At 36.4% G+C, this 12,481-nt stretch overlaps 1 protein-coding gene across 1 annotated transcript in view; it reads left to right on the top strand.

Annotated features, from left to right (window-relative positions):
• The window catches only part of LOC126161789 (chromodomain-helicase-DNA-binding protein 7), a 315,231-nt gene that overhangs the window by 262,752 nt on the left and 39,998 nt on the right, over window positions 1-12,481 (top strand). The window contains exons 31-34 of the mRNA XM_049917862.1: window positions 1,129-1,271; window positions 1,369-1,576; window positions 1,693-2,986; window positions 11,660-11,957. Of these exons, the coding sequence (XP_049773819.1) occupies window positions 1,129-1,271; window positions 1,369-1,576; window positions 1,693-2,986; window positions 11,660-11,957 (1,943 nt within the window). The remainder of the gene's footprint in view (window positions 1-1,128; window positions 1,272-1,368; window positions 1,577-1,692; window positions 2,987-11,659; window positions 11,958-12,481) is intronic.

Below are 12,481 nucleotides of genomic sequence, written 5' to 3'. Positions count from 1 at the left end.
CTGATATTTTCTTTGCAGTACAGGTACATAAATAAATGGCAGTAAGAAATAAAATTAAATGCAGTTACTCTGTAACGAGCCCAGAAGACTAGGGTCACAAACAAGAATACTCGGAATTTTAGGAAACTGTATGTTCCATGTAAAGAAATGGATTTGCAAAGTATAATGTTAAAGGGAGAAGTCTAATTACTGGTCAGCACGAATCATACTGACAAGCAGTGACTGAAGTACTTCCCTGGTAATAAATACCTTGTGAATGATGGGTATGTTTATTTTTTACTCAGTTACATTTTATTTGCTCTACTTCATCTACATTTTTTTGTAGAATAGCCTGCTCATGTTGTACACATCATGAATGCAGTTGAGTTTTGGAGTGACGGCACAGTATAATCTTACACTCCAGTAGTAGATAATCCACTTGGCATAGTTCTGTTGCTTCCCATTGAGTGCATATTGCTGTTGGCCACTTAAATATATTTTTTATATTGTACTGAATACCCTGGACAAATTTGTCTCTTGCACAGAAATAAATATAGCCTTTAGAGAGGGAATAATAAAAGAACTTAAATTGAGGTTTTCTCAGTTGATAGCCTTCCCTCTTTCATGTTAGTTTGTTACTTACAAAATTCATAGTGAGTCTCACAAATTAAAAACCATCTTTCAACAGACATACATAAAGTTGGGAGAGGAAACTCTAGCTTTTTAATGTGGAAGTTCTTTCATATGGGAAAGGTAGTGTTCCAAAAAGTAGCATGTTGTTACCTCATAGAATTTTTCTCTGCCTACATTTATCTGCATTTCCTCTGAGGTTTTTCACTACACTAAAGACATGAGTAGTACCTAAACTTTTTGCATAGAGTGAAGGAAGCAGAACCAGATGCCCACGAGAAAGCCATGTTTGTAGTTGCCTAATGTGAAAGTATTGGAAGCAAGTGTTTGGAAGTTTATCTTAGTAACTGAGCGATTGTTGCTATATGGTACTTATCACCATCAGTTTGACTTTTCGTAAGAAATAAAATTTCAGTTTTTTTTAAGTACTTCTTCCTGTAATTTGTAAAGTTCTTGTATTGTATGTAAACCTTGTGAGAAGTTATCATTTGAATCAGATGTGTATTTGTCATGTTGCAGGAAACGGGGTAAATATGACTGGTCAAAATTCAAATCATTCTCAAGATTGGAAAAGAAATTTGATGATACAATCACAGAGTATTACAAAGCTTTTGTAGCGATGTGCAAGAGAGTTTGTGGAATGAAACTCTCAGAAGAAGAAGGTATTCATTGTTTTGTTAATTGACTAGATCATATGAACATAAACTGAGTTAGGATGTTTCCTGGTATGAAAATAAATATATATAATTTTTTATGCAGAATTTGCTGATATCCCTGTAGAGCCTTTGAGTGAAGACAAAGCTCGCAGGACGTTAGAACGAATTGAATTGCTAAGTAAAATTAGAGAAGAAATAATTGTTCACCCGCAGTTAGATGAAAGATTAAAATTGTGCCAAGTGTCCGCAGATATACCTGATTGGTGGGTGCCTGGTAAACATGATAAGGATTTACTAATTGGTGCAGCCAAGTAAGAAATAATATTAAACTCTTTTGAACATGAACTGTATTTTCTTAATTTTTTGTTCATAGGTGTTTGTAGAAGTGAATAAATCTTATTGATATTTTTATTTTAATTTGTTGCAGGCATGGTTTAGGCAGAACAGAGTTCTTTATTTTAAACGACCCTGAATTAAGTTTCTTTGATGTACTAAGGAAACATCTAGCCATAGATCAGCCACTTCCAGAGGCAAAAGAACATAAACAGCTAGATGAAATTAAGTATGAGCGGCCTGAAGATATTCTTAGAACAGACAAGAATGAGATTATTGTGAAACTAGAAAAAGGAGAAGGCACATTAAAGATAGAAAAAATAGGAATTAAGAAAGAAATGAAAACTGAGGAAGAAAAAAATCAGTTCAGGGAAAAAGAAAATGTATCCCAGGGCCAAAATATTGTGGAATTAACATTACTTGCGAATAAAATTAAAGCAGAGAATGAGGAATGTACACAAAGTTTTGATAAATCTGATAATGAACAGGGTTCCAGTAACACCCAAGAAAGTGAATCAGCAAATAGAGAAGAGAAAGAGAAATTGATGTCCATGGATAACAACAAAACATCCGAGGAGGACACAACAGAGCCAGTGAACTGTTCAATTACAGAAGTGAATAACGCTGAAGTGGTTTGTTCAGACAAGGTGCAGGATCTTCAACAGGAGGAAACACAACATCAGCTGGTTCACACTTCACAGTGCCCTGCTGCAGAGAATGAAATATTAGATACACAACAAACAATAGAATCAGAAGAACCTAAAGACATGGAAAAAGTTACATCAAATGAAGATCACGCTGAAGACAATGATAAGAATAATGAACAAGAAATTGACATGGAAGTTTCAGATTCTGTTACAGAACCTGATCTTCTGAAGCCTGAGGATAGAAACTGTCTTGATAACAATGATGGAGAAATGCAATCTGCATCAGCTGTTAAGAATGAAGAGACTGACAGTAGAACAAAAGATGAAATAATTGCTCAGGAAAAAGATCATGAGATGAAAACTGAGTTCGAACTGAAGGAAGTAAAGCAGGAAGGAACTGACCAAGAACAAATCGTCTCGAATGAAATTGAGAGACCTATATCAGACCTGAATGTCAAGTATGAAACTGAACTGAAAAGGACATGCAGCAGTTTAAAGCGGGCTGAATCTAATGATCAGGAAGATAATCAAGGAAAAGCAAGCAGCAGTGCCCAAACTCCAGATTTGAAAAACGTCTTCCCAGACCTGGAAGTTATCCACCCATTAGCACGACTAGCTGAGATTGATACATTTGTCTTAGGAGCAAAACAGAATAGCAACACTGGCTCGTTGGATTTCTCTGAACCAACAGTTGCGCAATTACTGGCACAGAGCTACCAGAATCCAGTGAAATGGCCTAAGGTAAATGCTGTTCTATTGTATCCAGAGCTATAGTAATAGAAATTAGCCATTGAAATAGTTTTATACTGTGATTGCTCCAGTTATGTGCATAGCTCAGTTAAATTAAAGCAGAGTTCAGATAATTCAAGTAATGATATGGTACTTACATATTCTTTCCATGGTGATTCCATTCATAATGTAAATTAGCTTCAAAATGAACCTAGTGTCATACACGAATAATGAAAAATTACTGACAAATTTGTAATTCTACAGCTAACTTTCTAATTATTAACTAACTTTCTATTTCAGAGTCAAATTTGTTTGTATTTTGTTTTGTAGGTTTATAAATATATTTTCAATCAGTACTGCTATAACCTTTCTTTTGACTGTTTAGTTCTGTTATTCTTCCGAAGCTTGCCGGCCATGATTGCAAATTGCGAAGACAAATGGGAACTGTTCTCTGCTTTTATAAGTTCAAATACTTTTAAGAAAATCTCATTACTCTCACTAGTCACAGATTGCTTCAGTAACCAGCAACAGTGGTCTTTTGTGTGTGTGTGTGTGTGTGTGTGTGTGTGTGTGTGTGTGTGTGTGTGTGTGTGTGTGTGTTTACTGCTTCAGGAGAAGGCATTTTGGCTGAATCTTTTTGTTGTAACTGTGCGATTCTATGTCTCCTCTGTATGGCAAGTAGCAATTTATTCTTTTCATAATATTGTCATTAGTCTTTGCTGGACTTTCCATTGTTTTATTTAGTTAAGTAGTTGTTAGAAGAACAATCTTACGTGATACTAATAGTTTTCCGAGACACGCTGTGTTGAAGGTAAGTTGTCTAATGCAAACACACTGCAGCAGTGCTGATGGGACAGTTATCAGAGACGACTTGTAACCATTACTACTACTCAGAGGGTGAATCATTGTTGATCTACTGAAAGTAAGTTTTAGACCATCCTCTCTCCCAGGAGATAATAAAATTGATCATGATGAGCTCTATTGTTACTTCTGGTCAGATAGCCTCTCATAATAATCAATCTTTGTTTACATTTAATTAACCTTACTTGCTACTGACCTTGCCACTAGTGGTGCTGTAGAATGAGATATGCCAGTCATTCAAAATGTTCATCAAATACTGAAAGGATTTCAAAATTGAATCCCACAATTTCAACACAACTGAATTAATTCCTGCCATTGCCATCGCCCAAGAACTTCGTGGATGTTGTTTTCTCATAGAGATTGTACAGGAGCACTGGTGCTTCAGCCTTTTGGCAGAGGACAAAAACGGATGTATAATAAATTGCTTATCCACTGCTAGAAAGCGGATAGATTTTTATGATTCTTGACACAATGTAAGAATGGAGTTAAAGATTGAAGAAAAGTTGCACAATAATTTGCCATAACAGTTATTATTGTGTGTTATATTAGTATAGTGAGCAGTTGTTTCTTGTGTCTGTAATATATATTAGATCATTTTCTCTATTTTACTGGAAGTGATACATAGTTCCCACCATTGAGTCAAGTTTTTAACTACTAGAGTAGTCGTCGCCTCCTTTTGTAAGAGACTTCGCTTACCCTCTTTTAAATGTAAAGTCCGGAAATTTATTTTCTACATGAAGAAAACCCATCAGATGAGGCAGCTACAAAAGTTGCTTTGATAATAAAAAAGTGATGGCTTAATGCCGGTAGCAGAGTACTGTTTTGTCCTTTGGTGGACACTCGTACTACCACTAGTTAGAGGGTCTAAACGTGGAAGAAATCACATCATGATTTCCAATTTTTTTACTGAAATTCTTTTGAAATACCTCACATCATTGTTCATAGTTACATGCATTTATAGCTAAAAAGAAGTCATCTTTAAGGTAATTGTGTAATGAATAAGCCTCATCAGTTTCTCATACAATTATATAGTTTGACTTCTTTGTAATGAGAAAAAATAGTTAACATTTTTTGCAGCCATTGTATCATTATGTTCTTATCAGAATTAAGTTAATAAATACTGGTCAAAAATGCATCACTCAGTATTAACATTGAAGGAAAAGTGTCTTTTTATTTATTTTTTCCCCTCCATTTCTATGGTTTCTTAGTCTGCTGCTGCACTAAAAGCCATATTCAAAAGGCTAATTAAGCAGTAAACAAATTTTCTATCCTTTTCATCAGTAAAACTAAAATTCTATGCGACCCTCACCAAATAAGGTCATTTGTATCTGCATCAGCATTATACATCAACTGCTTCAAAATTATAGAATCCAGGAAAGTACCCAAGTACCCAATTTATACATCAGACAAAAAGTGTTGCCAGTGCAAAATAAAAGGCCAGGCTGAAGTGACATAATCTTCTGTATCATTAATGTAGAGTCGAAGATCTTAGACTCATTAGAAAAGGAAGATTATCGTCAAATTTACATTACCGGTACTTATTGTGAATATGTAGCAAGTGATGGGTATAGTGTATATCCTGCAACTTTTTTCTGAATACCCTTTTTAAATGTTTTGTATTCAATTTGTCGGCGACAACCAGAAATGCGCCTAGTATGAAAAATTATTTACTTGGAGAGAGCATCTGTGAAGTGACTTCTAAAATTGTTTATACGGTTTTTGTGCTACAAGAGAATACATCACTTTAATCTGGTCTAAAGTTTTACTCTGAAAACGTTTTGCCTTATCATTCAGTCAGTGTGTACACTGGATCTTAAAAGAGGTCCGAATATTGTGAATTTAAAATATGATATATGTGGGGGGGGATATCCAACTTTTTAACCTCAAGAGAACTTGGATGGAGCCAAAATATGGTGAAATTGTGGACCCCTCCCGCCCGAGTAAATTTTTTTGCCTTGCCAACAGCAAAACACATGGGATCCTTCTTGTAAAGCTTAAAATTTTCTACACTTTGCACTACTCAAATATAGTTTTACGCCAAATACTTACGAAGATGCACAGCTTCAAAGGAATGATAAAATTATCACATTATAATAATAATTAAAAAGATGGGTTTGAGCAATATAATTTTAATTGCATAACTTTCAAAAAATGACAATGGTTTATGCCTCTAATGGCCAGTTCTTAACGTCAAGATTAGCTCCCACTTATCCTCAATGGAATGCTCATTTCTGCTGAGGATCGTAAAAATGGCAGAAATAGAGTTCTTCATGGTGCATGATTTGAAGTGTCAAAATTTGACAAGCGCAGAAACACATCCAACCTACAAATATGATTTCATTTCCTGTCAGCTACATTTGTATTTCAAAAATGAAACTAACATATAACAGAATTACTGAAAAAAACTTAATGCCTATGGTCCAAAGGGCATGTCATTGGGTATCTGATTATCCCTCCATAGTCAATTAGGGTTCCCCCTCTTTTTAATCCTCCTCAGCATCTTCCTCCTCCTAAAGTCCATCTCAGGTTAATTCTCGTATGCATGACCGCAACAATATTTGCTAATGGCAGTTTGCGAGGGTCCTGCTTATTGAAGCTGGATGCTTTTGTGCTGCTGTCATTTGTACAAGTATCCAGCCCCAAACCGATGGAATTATATTGTTACCCAGCCATGCCTGGTCTTGTAGTTAGGTACAAAAAGGATATGGTACTGGTTGGCATCTCAAGTTTGTATTTTGGGTTTAGTTGGACCTTTCACCTGCTTCAGAAATTTGGCCTGCTTTTGCCTCTAGCTGTTTGAAAATACCAGGTGTTTTTCTTGTGGATGATGCCAGCTTCCTTTTTGCCTTGTCAAAACGAGACTGAAGTAGTGTCACACCTGCTTGCCATAAGAAGGGAAAGAATATCCTGTGGGTTGAAAATGCATGATGTTGAGTACAGAATGCTGGATGAATTATCCTTCCAACTCTACTGGAAATATAGATTATTTTGAGAAGAGGCTAATGCTGTCAGCTATGCTAGGGTATCTACTTCTTTATCTGTGATGGTAACACTGTCATAGTTGGCAGTCTTTGATATAGAGATATTCATTATCATTACATTGGCATCTTGTATTATCAAGTGTGCCCATTACTGTTAATTGAGTTATCAGTAGTGAAATAAAGTTCTGTTATTTGATTAAAAATTTTCTGAGAGATAGGTACGGTGTAGAATTTTGTGGGTGAGTACAGTATAACCTGATATTTTTGGTAACAGATGTCACTAGGATACTTGTTTAGCTGTCCGCCCCTGGTAGCTTAGGGGTCAGCGCGACAGACTGTCAATCCTAAGGGCCCGGGTTCGATTCCCGGCGGGGTCGGAGATTTTCTCCACTCAGGGACTGGGTGTTGTGTTGTGCTAATCATCATCATCATCATCATCATTTCATCCCCATCGACATGCAAGTCGCCGAAGTGGCGTCAAATCGAAAGACTTGCACCAGGCGAGCGGTCTACTCGACAGGTGGCAGTCGTCACACGCCTTATTATTATTGTTATTATTATTATTATTATTATTATTATACTTGTTTAGCTTTATTAAAGTTTCGTTTATGGGACACGAGCGGAAGTACTGAATCCATAGCGCAATACTATGTTAAGAAGTCCCCCCCCCCACACACACCACACCCCACACCCTACCCCTCCTCTTACCTTTTCTGAAGAAGGCTTTGGCCAAAAACTAAGTGTTTAGCAGCAATCTTTTCATTGTGCCTGTCTGCAGCTCAGCATGTCATCTTTACCGTGGATGGCAGTCTGTTCTCTTCCTTATGTTGTTGATATTCCATCTTGGAATTTCCATTAACAGATATCAGAGACCCTTTGTTGATTATCATTTCTCTATGTTGTAGGTCAAGTTTTTACTCCACCATGGTACTGCTACTTTAAATCTAATATTAATGTTTAACACTGTAGGAAACGGTAGAGTGCTACTTACCATAAAAGTAACACATTAAGTTGCAGACTGGCGCAATTGAGAATCTTACAAGTAAGCTTTCAGCCACAACTGAAACCGAGAAACACACACCATTTGTTCACACAAGCAAACACATCTCATGTACACATGATTGCCAACTCCTGCAGCTCAGGCCCGAGCTGCTGTAATTGTGCATTCTTGTTAAAATAAAGACAAGTTGGTGGGAGACTTACAACAACATTTTACCACTAAGTAACTTGGATAAATAACATTGTGCAGTGGTGGTTTGGTTTCTTCTCTGTGCAATATTTTCTCTTGGTGGAGGTAGAAATTGTAAACTGACCTGTCACAGAAGTAATGACGTATTGTTTACTCCAACGTGTAGGTAACTTAAAATCAAAGAAAGTGAAAAATGAAGAGTTGAATATAAATATAGTGCTCCATAAATAGCTTACTGTGGACTTAACAGAAATGATCTGCTAGCTAGGCACATAATCATCTGACACTCTTGTCACTACAGTTTGAGAGGATCATATATTGGAAACAATTATTTGCTTTATTGAGTGACTTGTCATTGTTTGACAACTGCTATGTAATGTCCATGTTAATTGCATTGTTACTGAATATCAGCACTTGTCTTTTGTTCTCTCCCAATTTATGAATCTCACTCCAGTGTTACACTTCCATCCCATAATGAGTAAAATTTGTAAATTGACTTCTTGCTGACCATCCTCTTCGGTGTCATTTATATTACAAGGATAACGAGGTACATCTTGTGAAATAACAACTACTTAATCATTTGTCATTATCTTCTCCATCTAAATGTAGCAAATGCTAATACTAGTTTTTATAAAACAGCCTGTTTGTGAAATATATACCGTATTTACTCAAATCTAAGCCGCACTTTTTTTCTGATTTTTGTAAGTCAAAAAACTGCCTGCGGCTTAGAATCGAGTGCAAAGCAAGCGAAAGTTCTGAAAAATGTTAGTAGGTGCCGCCACAACTAACTTCTGCCGTAGAATATATGTAGCGCTACACAGGCATGCTTTTCAGGCACGAAGATAAATACTGGCACCAAAACCTCTGCATCAGTAAAAAAATTAAAAAAAACAAAAAAAAAACAAAAAAAAAGTGTAAGGCAAGCTTTTTTTTTTCTCCACCCCGAGTTTCGACCACTGCATTTTCATACATTATCCAAAGAAGTAAATACAAATTCCGTATTGTTCATCTTCGAATGTAGCAGCATTTCAATGTACTATGAAAATCCGACTGGCAAGACTGTTTGGGATGTTTGTCAATATGGCCAACTCTACGTTCTGAATTTTTTCCTACCTCTGAGAAGAGATGGTGCTAATAGGAACTTTTATGAATTGTGAATCACATGCAGTATTTTCTTCACCATAAGAATAATACGAATATAAACATTTTGCCATGTATTGTTTCGTGTTTGCTGCTATCTCATTTAAATCCTGTCTGCCTAATAAACTAAGAAACTAGAGTGAGACAACAGCAAACGTGGAAGAATATACGTATCATGTCATGTTTATATTTGTATTAGTCTTATGCTTAATGGTGGTACAGTCAGAAATGAAGCACGGCAATTGACTAGATTTTTAAATCTAAGATGGCTCTAATTTCTGTGCGGAATGTAATGTACTAAAGAGGCACCTGCAAAGATTTTCAAACGGAGAAACAATTTCGCTAAACTCTCGTTCAGAACATCTTCTGTCATACACAGTCTATTATTTGGTTCTTGTTGATCATTATCAAAAAAAGCAGCAGTGTAAGTAACAACAAATAGCAGTCTCTTGCCATTGTTTCGCTAATGAGACGATTTCTCTCTTTTTTTTTAAAAAAACAATTGTAATCGGCAGTAGCGTGCACAAAAGCAAGCCATGCCGCGAGCGGCAAGAGGCCATAAACACTCATTATCAGAATGCGACAAACAATGCATGACACAGTACATTAATGCATTTTCAGCTTAGAGTGACGTAAACACCTATAACAAAGAGAACGGCACTTGTCAGATCAAAGAAAAATCAGCAATCAATTCAAACCAGACGAAACACGTGAAAAAGGAAGGGTACCCATATAAATACGGACGGAGCGCCTGACGCATAGCAATGGCTACCTGGTAAAGTTTAACTGCGAAGCTTACGACTCAAAGCAAACTACTGTAGCTGTATCGTCATTCATTCGACCTAAATTGTGTCTCATATTACAATGGACCAACTTTGTTTCGATTTGGAGGTGCGGCCTAAAACTTTTCTCACCCTTGAATTTCGAGTCTCAAATTTCAGGTGCGGCTTAGATTTGGGAAAATTTTTTTCCCTTGATTTTGAGTCTCATTTTTTAGTTGCGGCTTAGATTCGAGTAAATACGGTATATATAACTAACATTAAACACTTCATGCAATCTTCTCCTTTTATTCCTTACATTAGATGAACAGTAAAAAATGTATCCTCATGCAGGATGAGCCTGAATTTTTAGAGGAACCCAGTTGTCATTGCCACCTATGAACCCACATGTACAACAGCTAAACACTTTTAATATTGCAACTAAACTGTGTTACAGAGTATGTACTACATGATCTGATTATTTCACTTGATACTCATAATAGTGAGAAAGGCATTTGGTTCTATTACTGGATTGCACTTGCAGGGTTTGATTTAAATATGATTAAATTAGTGTGAAGCATGAGGTACAATTATGAGTTTTTGCAGTGTCAAAGACTTTGACACAAATATTATATAGATCATAAGGGCAGCAGAAGGTTGCTGTACAAAAATACTGTACATCATCCTACATCTTTGAAGAAATCGTGAAATAGTAATACAGATTCTATATGATGTTGCCATGGGATTTGATACCCCAATTCACCAGACAGATATTTAACAATACGACATATATATTTTATATAGGACTTCTTTCATGATTGCTGTGAATCAGAGATAGGTATTGTTCTGTGAAAACATTGTATGAGATCAATACAACAAACAAACCTCTCTAAACTGTGTATTGCTTAAAAACCTCAAAACAAAAATTTATATTACTAATACCAGCTAATGTGCTCTCAGCAGTGATGCTGGTCATTTAAACTATTTTACACCATTGAGTCCACTGTTGGCATTGTACACCTTGCAGTTGAACATTTGAGCCACCATATTAACTGAACAGCACATGTGTTATGTAATGCCAAACTGTTATTACTACACACACTGTAGTGTTTGTGGCCACTGCAGCAGAAAATGACATTTGTCAGTAGTCAAAGCCTGTCCCTCGCGATAAGTGTATATAGAAGTCACTGTGTTGACTGCTTCTGCCACTCATCCTGGGATCTTTTAATTATAATACACTGTTGTATATAGTAAACAATTGTTACAAAGTGGTGAGTGAAAGCCAGTAGGGATGTCTGTCCTCCATTTCAGTTCAACAGTTATGTGCTCTTGTGTCACACAGTTTGCTGAAGTCACAGAAGCTGTTAATTCTGTTACGAGGTGTATTCAAAAACTACAGGATGTTGGTTGTTACAAGAAATTATTCATTAGAGACAATTTTTACTGTAGGATTTAGTTTCCTAGAAACCTGATTCACTTTTCCGCCTAATTGCCATTCACTTGCAAGTACTTCTCATAATATAAATTGTCTTGAAAGGTACTGTCGTAAATTCTATTAAAACAATAAGCTCATGAAACTGTACTTAGGGGAGTGTTAAAAATCAGTAGATCTGAAATATCATAACCGTTTGGTATCCACTATTCTATTCTATTCTATTCTATTCCATTCCAGACAAGACAGCATCTGAAGTAAGTTAATGCAACTATTTTGCTGTAGATTCACAAGACTGCAAATTACACTATGCTGTCATTCCAGGATCACGTACTCCAGACAAGACTACAACATATTATTCATGCTGTTGAACATAAAGAATGGCCAGTACCACGGAATTTCTCATCAAACAGTATTCAGAATAATGTTTCTAGTACAGGAGAACTGGATCTAAGTTGTCATGAAACACCTGATGTTACACCTAAACGAGAAACATCAACGCCAATGTCATTGTCAGAAGGCTCAGAAGTTATTACCATAACTACAGATCATGGTGCTTCTAGGGTCTCTTCGTCAAAGAAGAGAAAGAGACACATAGCAATTGATGTTGAGACAGAAAGAGGTAAGGTAGACCTCATTATTATTTAACGTAAATGTAAACATTTTATTTGCCATATAGCGAAGATGTAGAGTCACAGATAGACACAAAAAAGAGGACAGTGTGGTTTCAGTTGCCTGAGACTGCAGTGTCGCGTGCGCGTGAGTGCGTGCGCGCGCCAGCGCGCATGTGGCCTTCGTCAAAATCGCGCACGCGATTTTGACGAAGGCCATTAGCCAAAAGCTTAAAGTGTGAAAGTCTTTTTGTTGTGCCTATCTATGACTCAGCTTCTCCGCTATATGGTAACAACTTTCCTTCTCATGATATTGTTACATTCCATCTGCATTTTCCATTGTTTGATTTAAACATTTTATTTTTGTAATCAGAGATTGGATATCAAGAGGCAAGTTATGTTACAGTGTATGTTGTGCAACAAGTATTTCTCTTGGCCACGGCAAAAAAAAAAAAAAAAAAAAAAAAAAGGCAGTTGTAAACAAGCATGAGCATGAAAGGAGAGTGCTAGAAAATTCAGGCAAAATGAATCAGGA

The sequence above is a fragment of the Schistocerca cancellata genome, chromosome 2, assembly GCF_023864275.1.
Source record: "Schistocerca cancellata isolate TAMUIC-IGC-003103 chromosome 2, iqSchCanc2.1, whole genome shotgun sequence".
Classification (NCBI taxonomy): Eukaryota; Metazoa; Arthropoda; class Insecta; order Orthoptera; family Acrididae; genus Schistocerca; species Schistocerca cancellata.
Note: the sequence above shows the minus strand (reverse complement) of the source record. Positions and strands in the feature narration are given on the sequence as shown.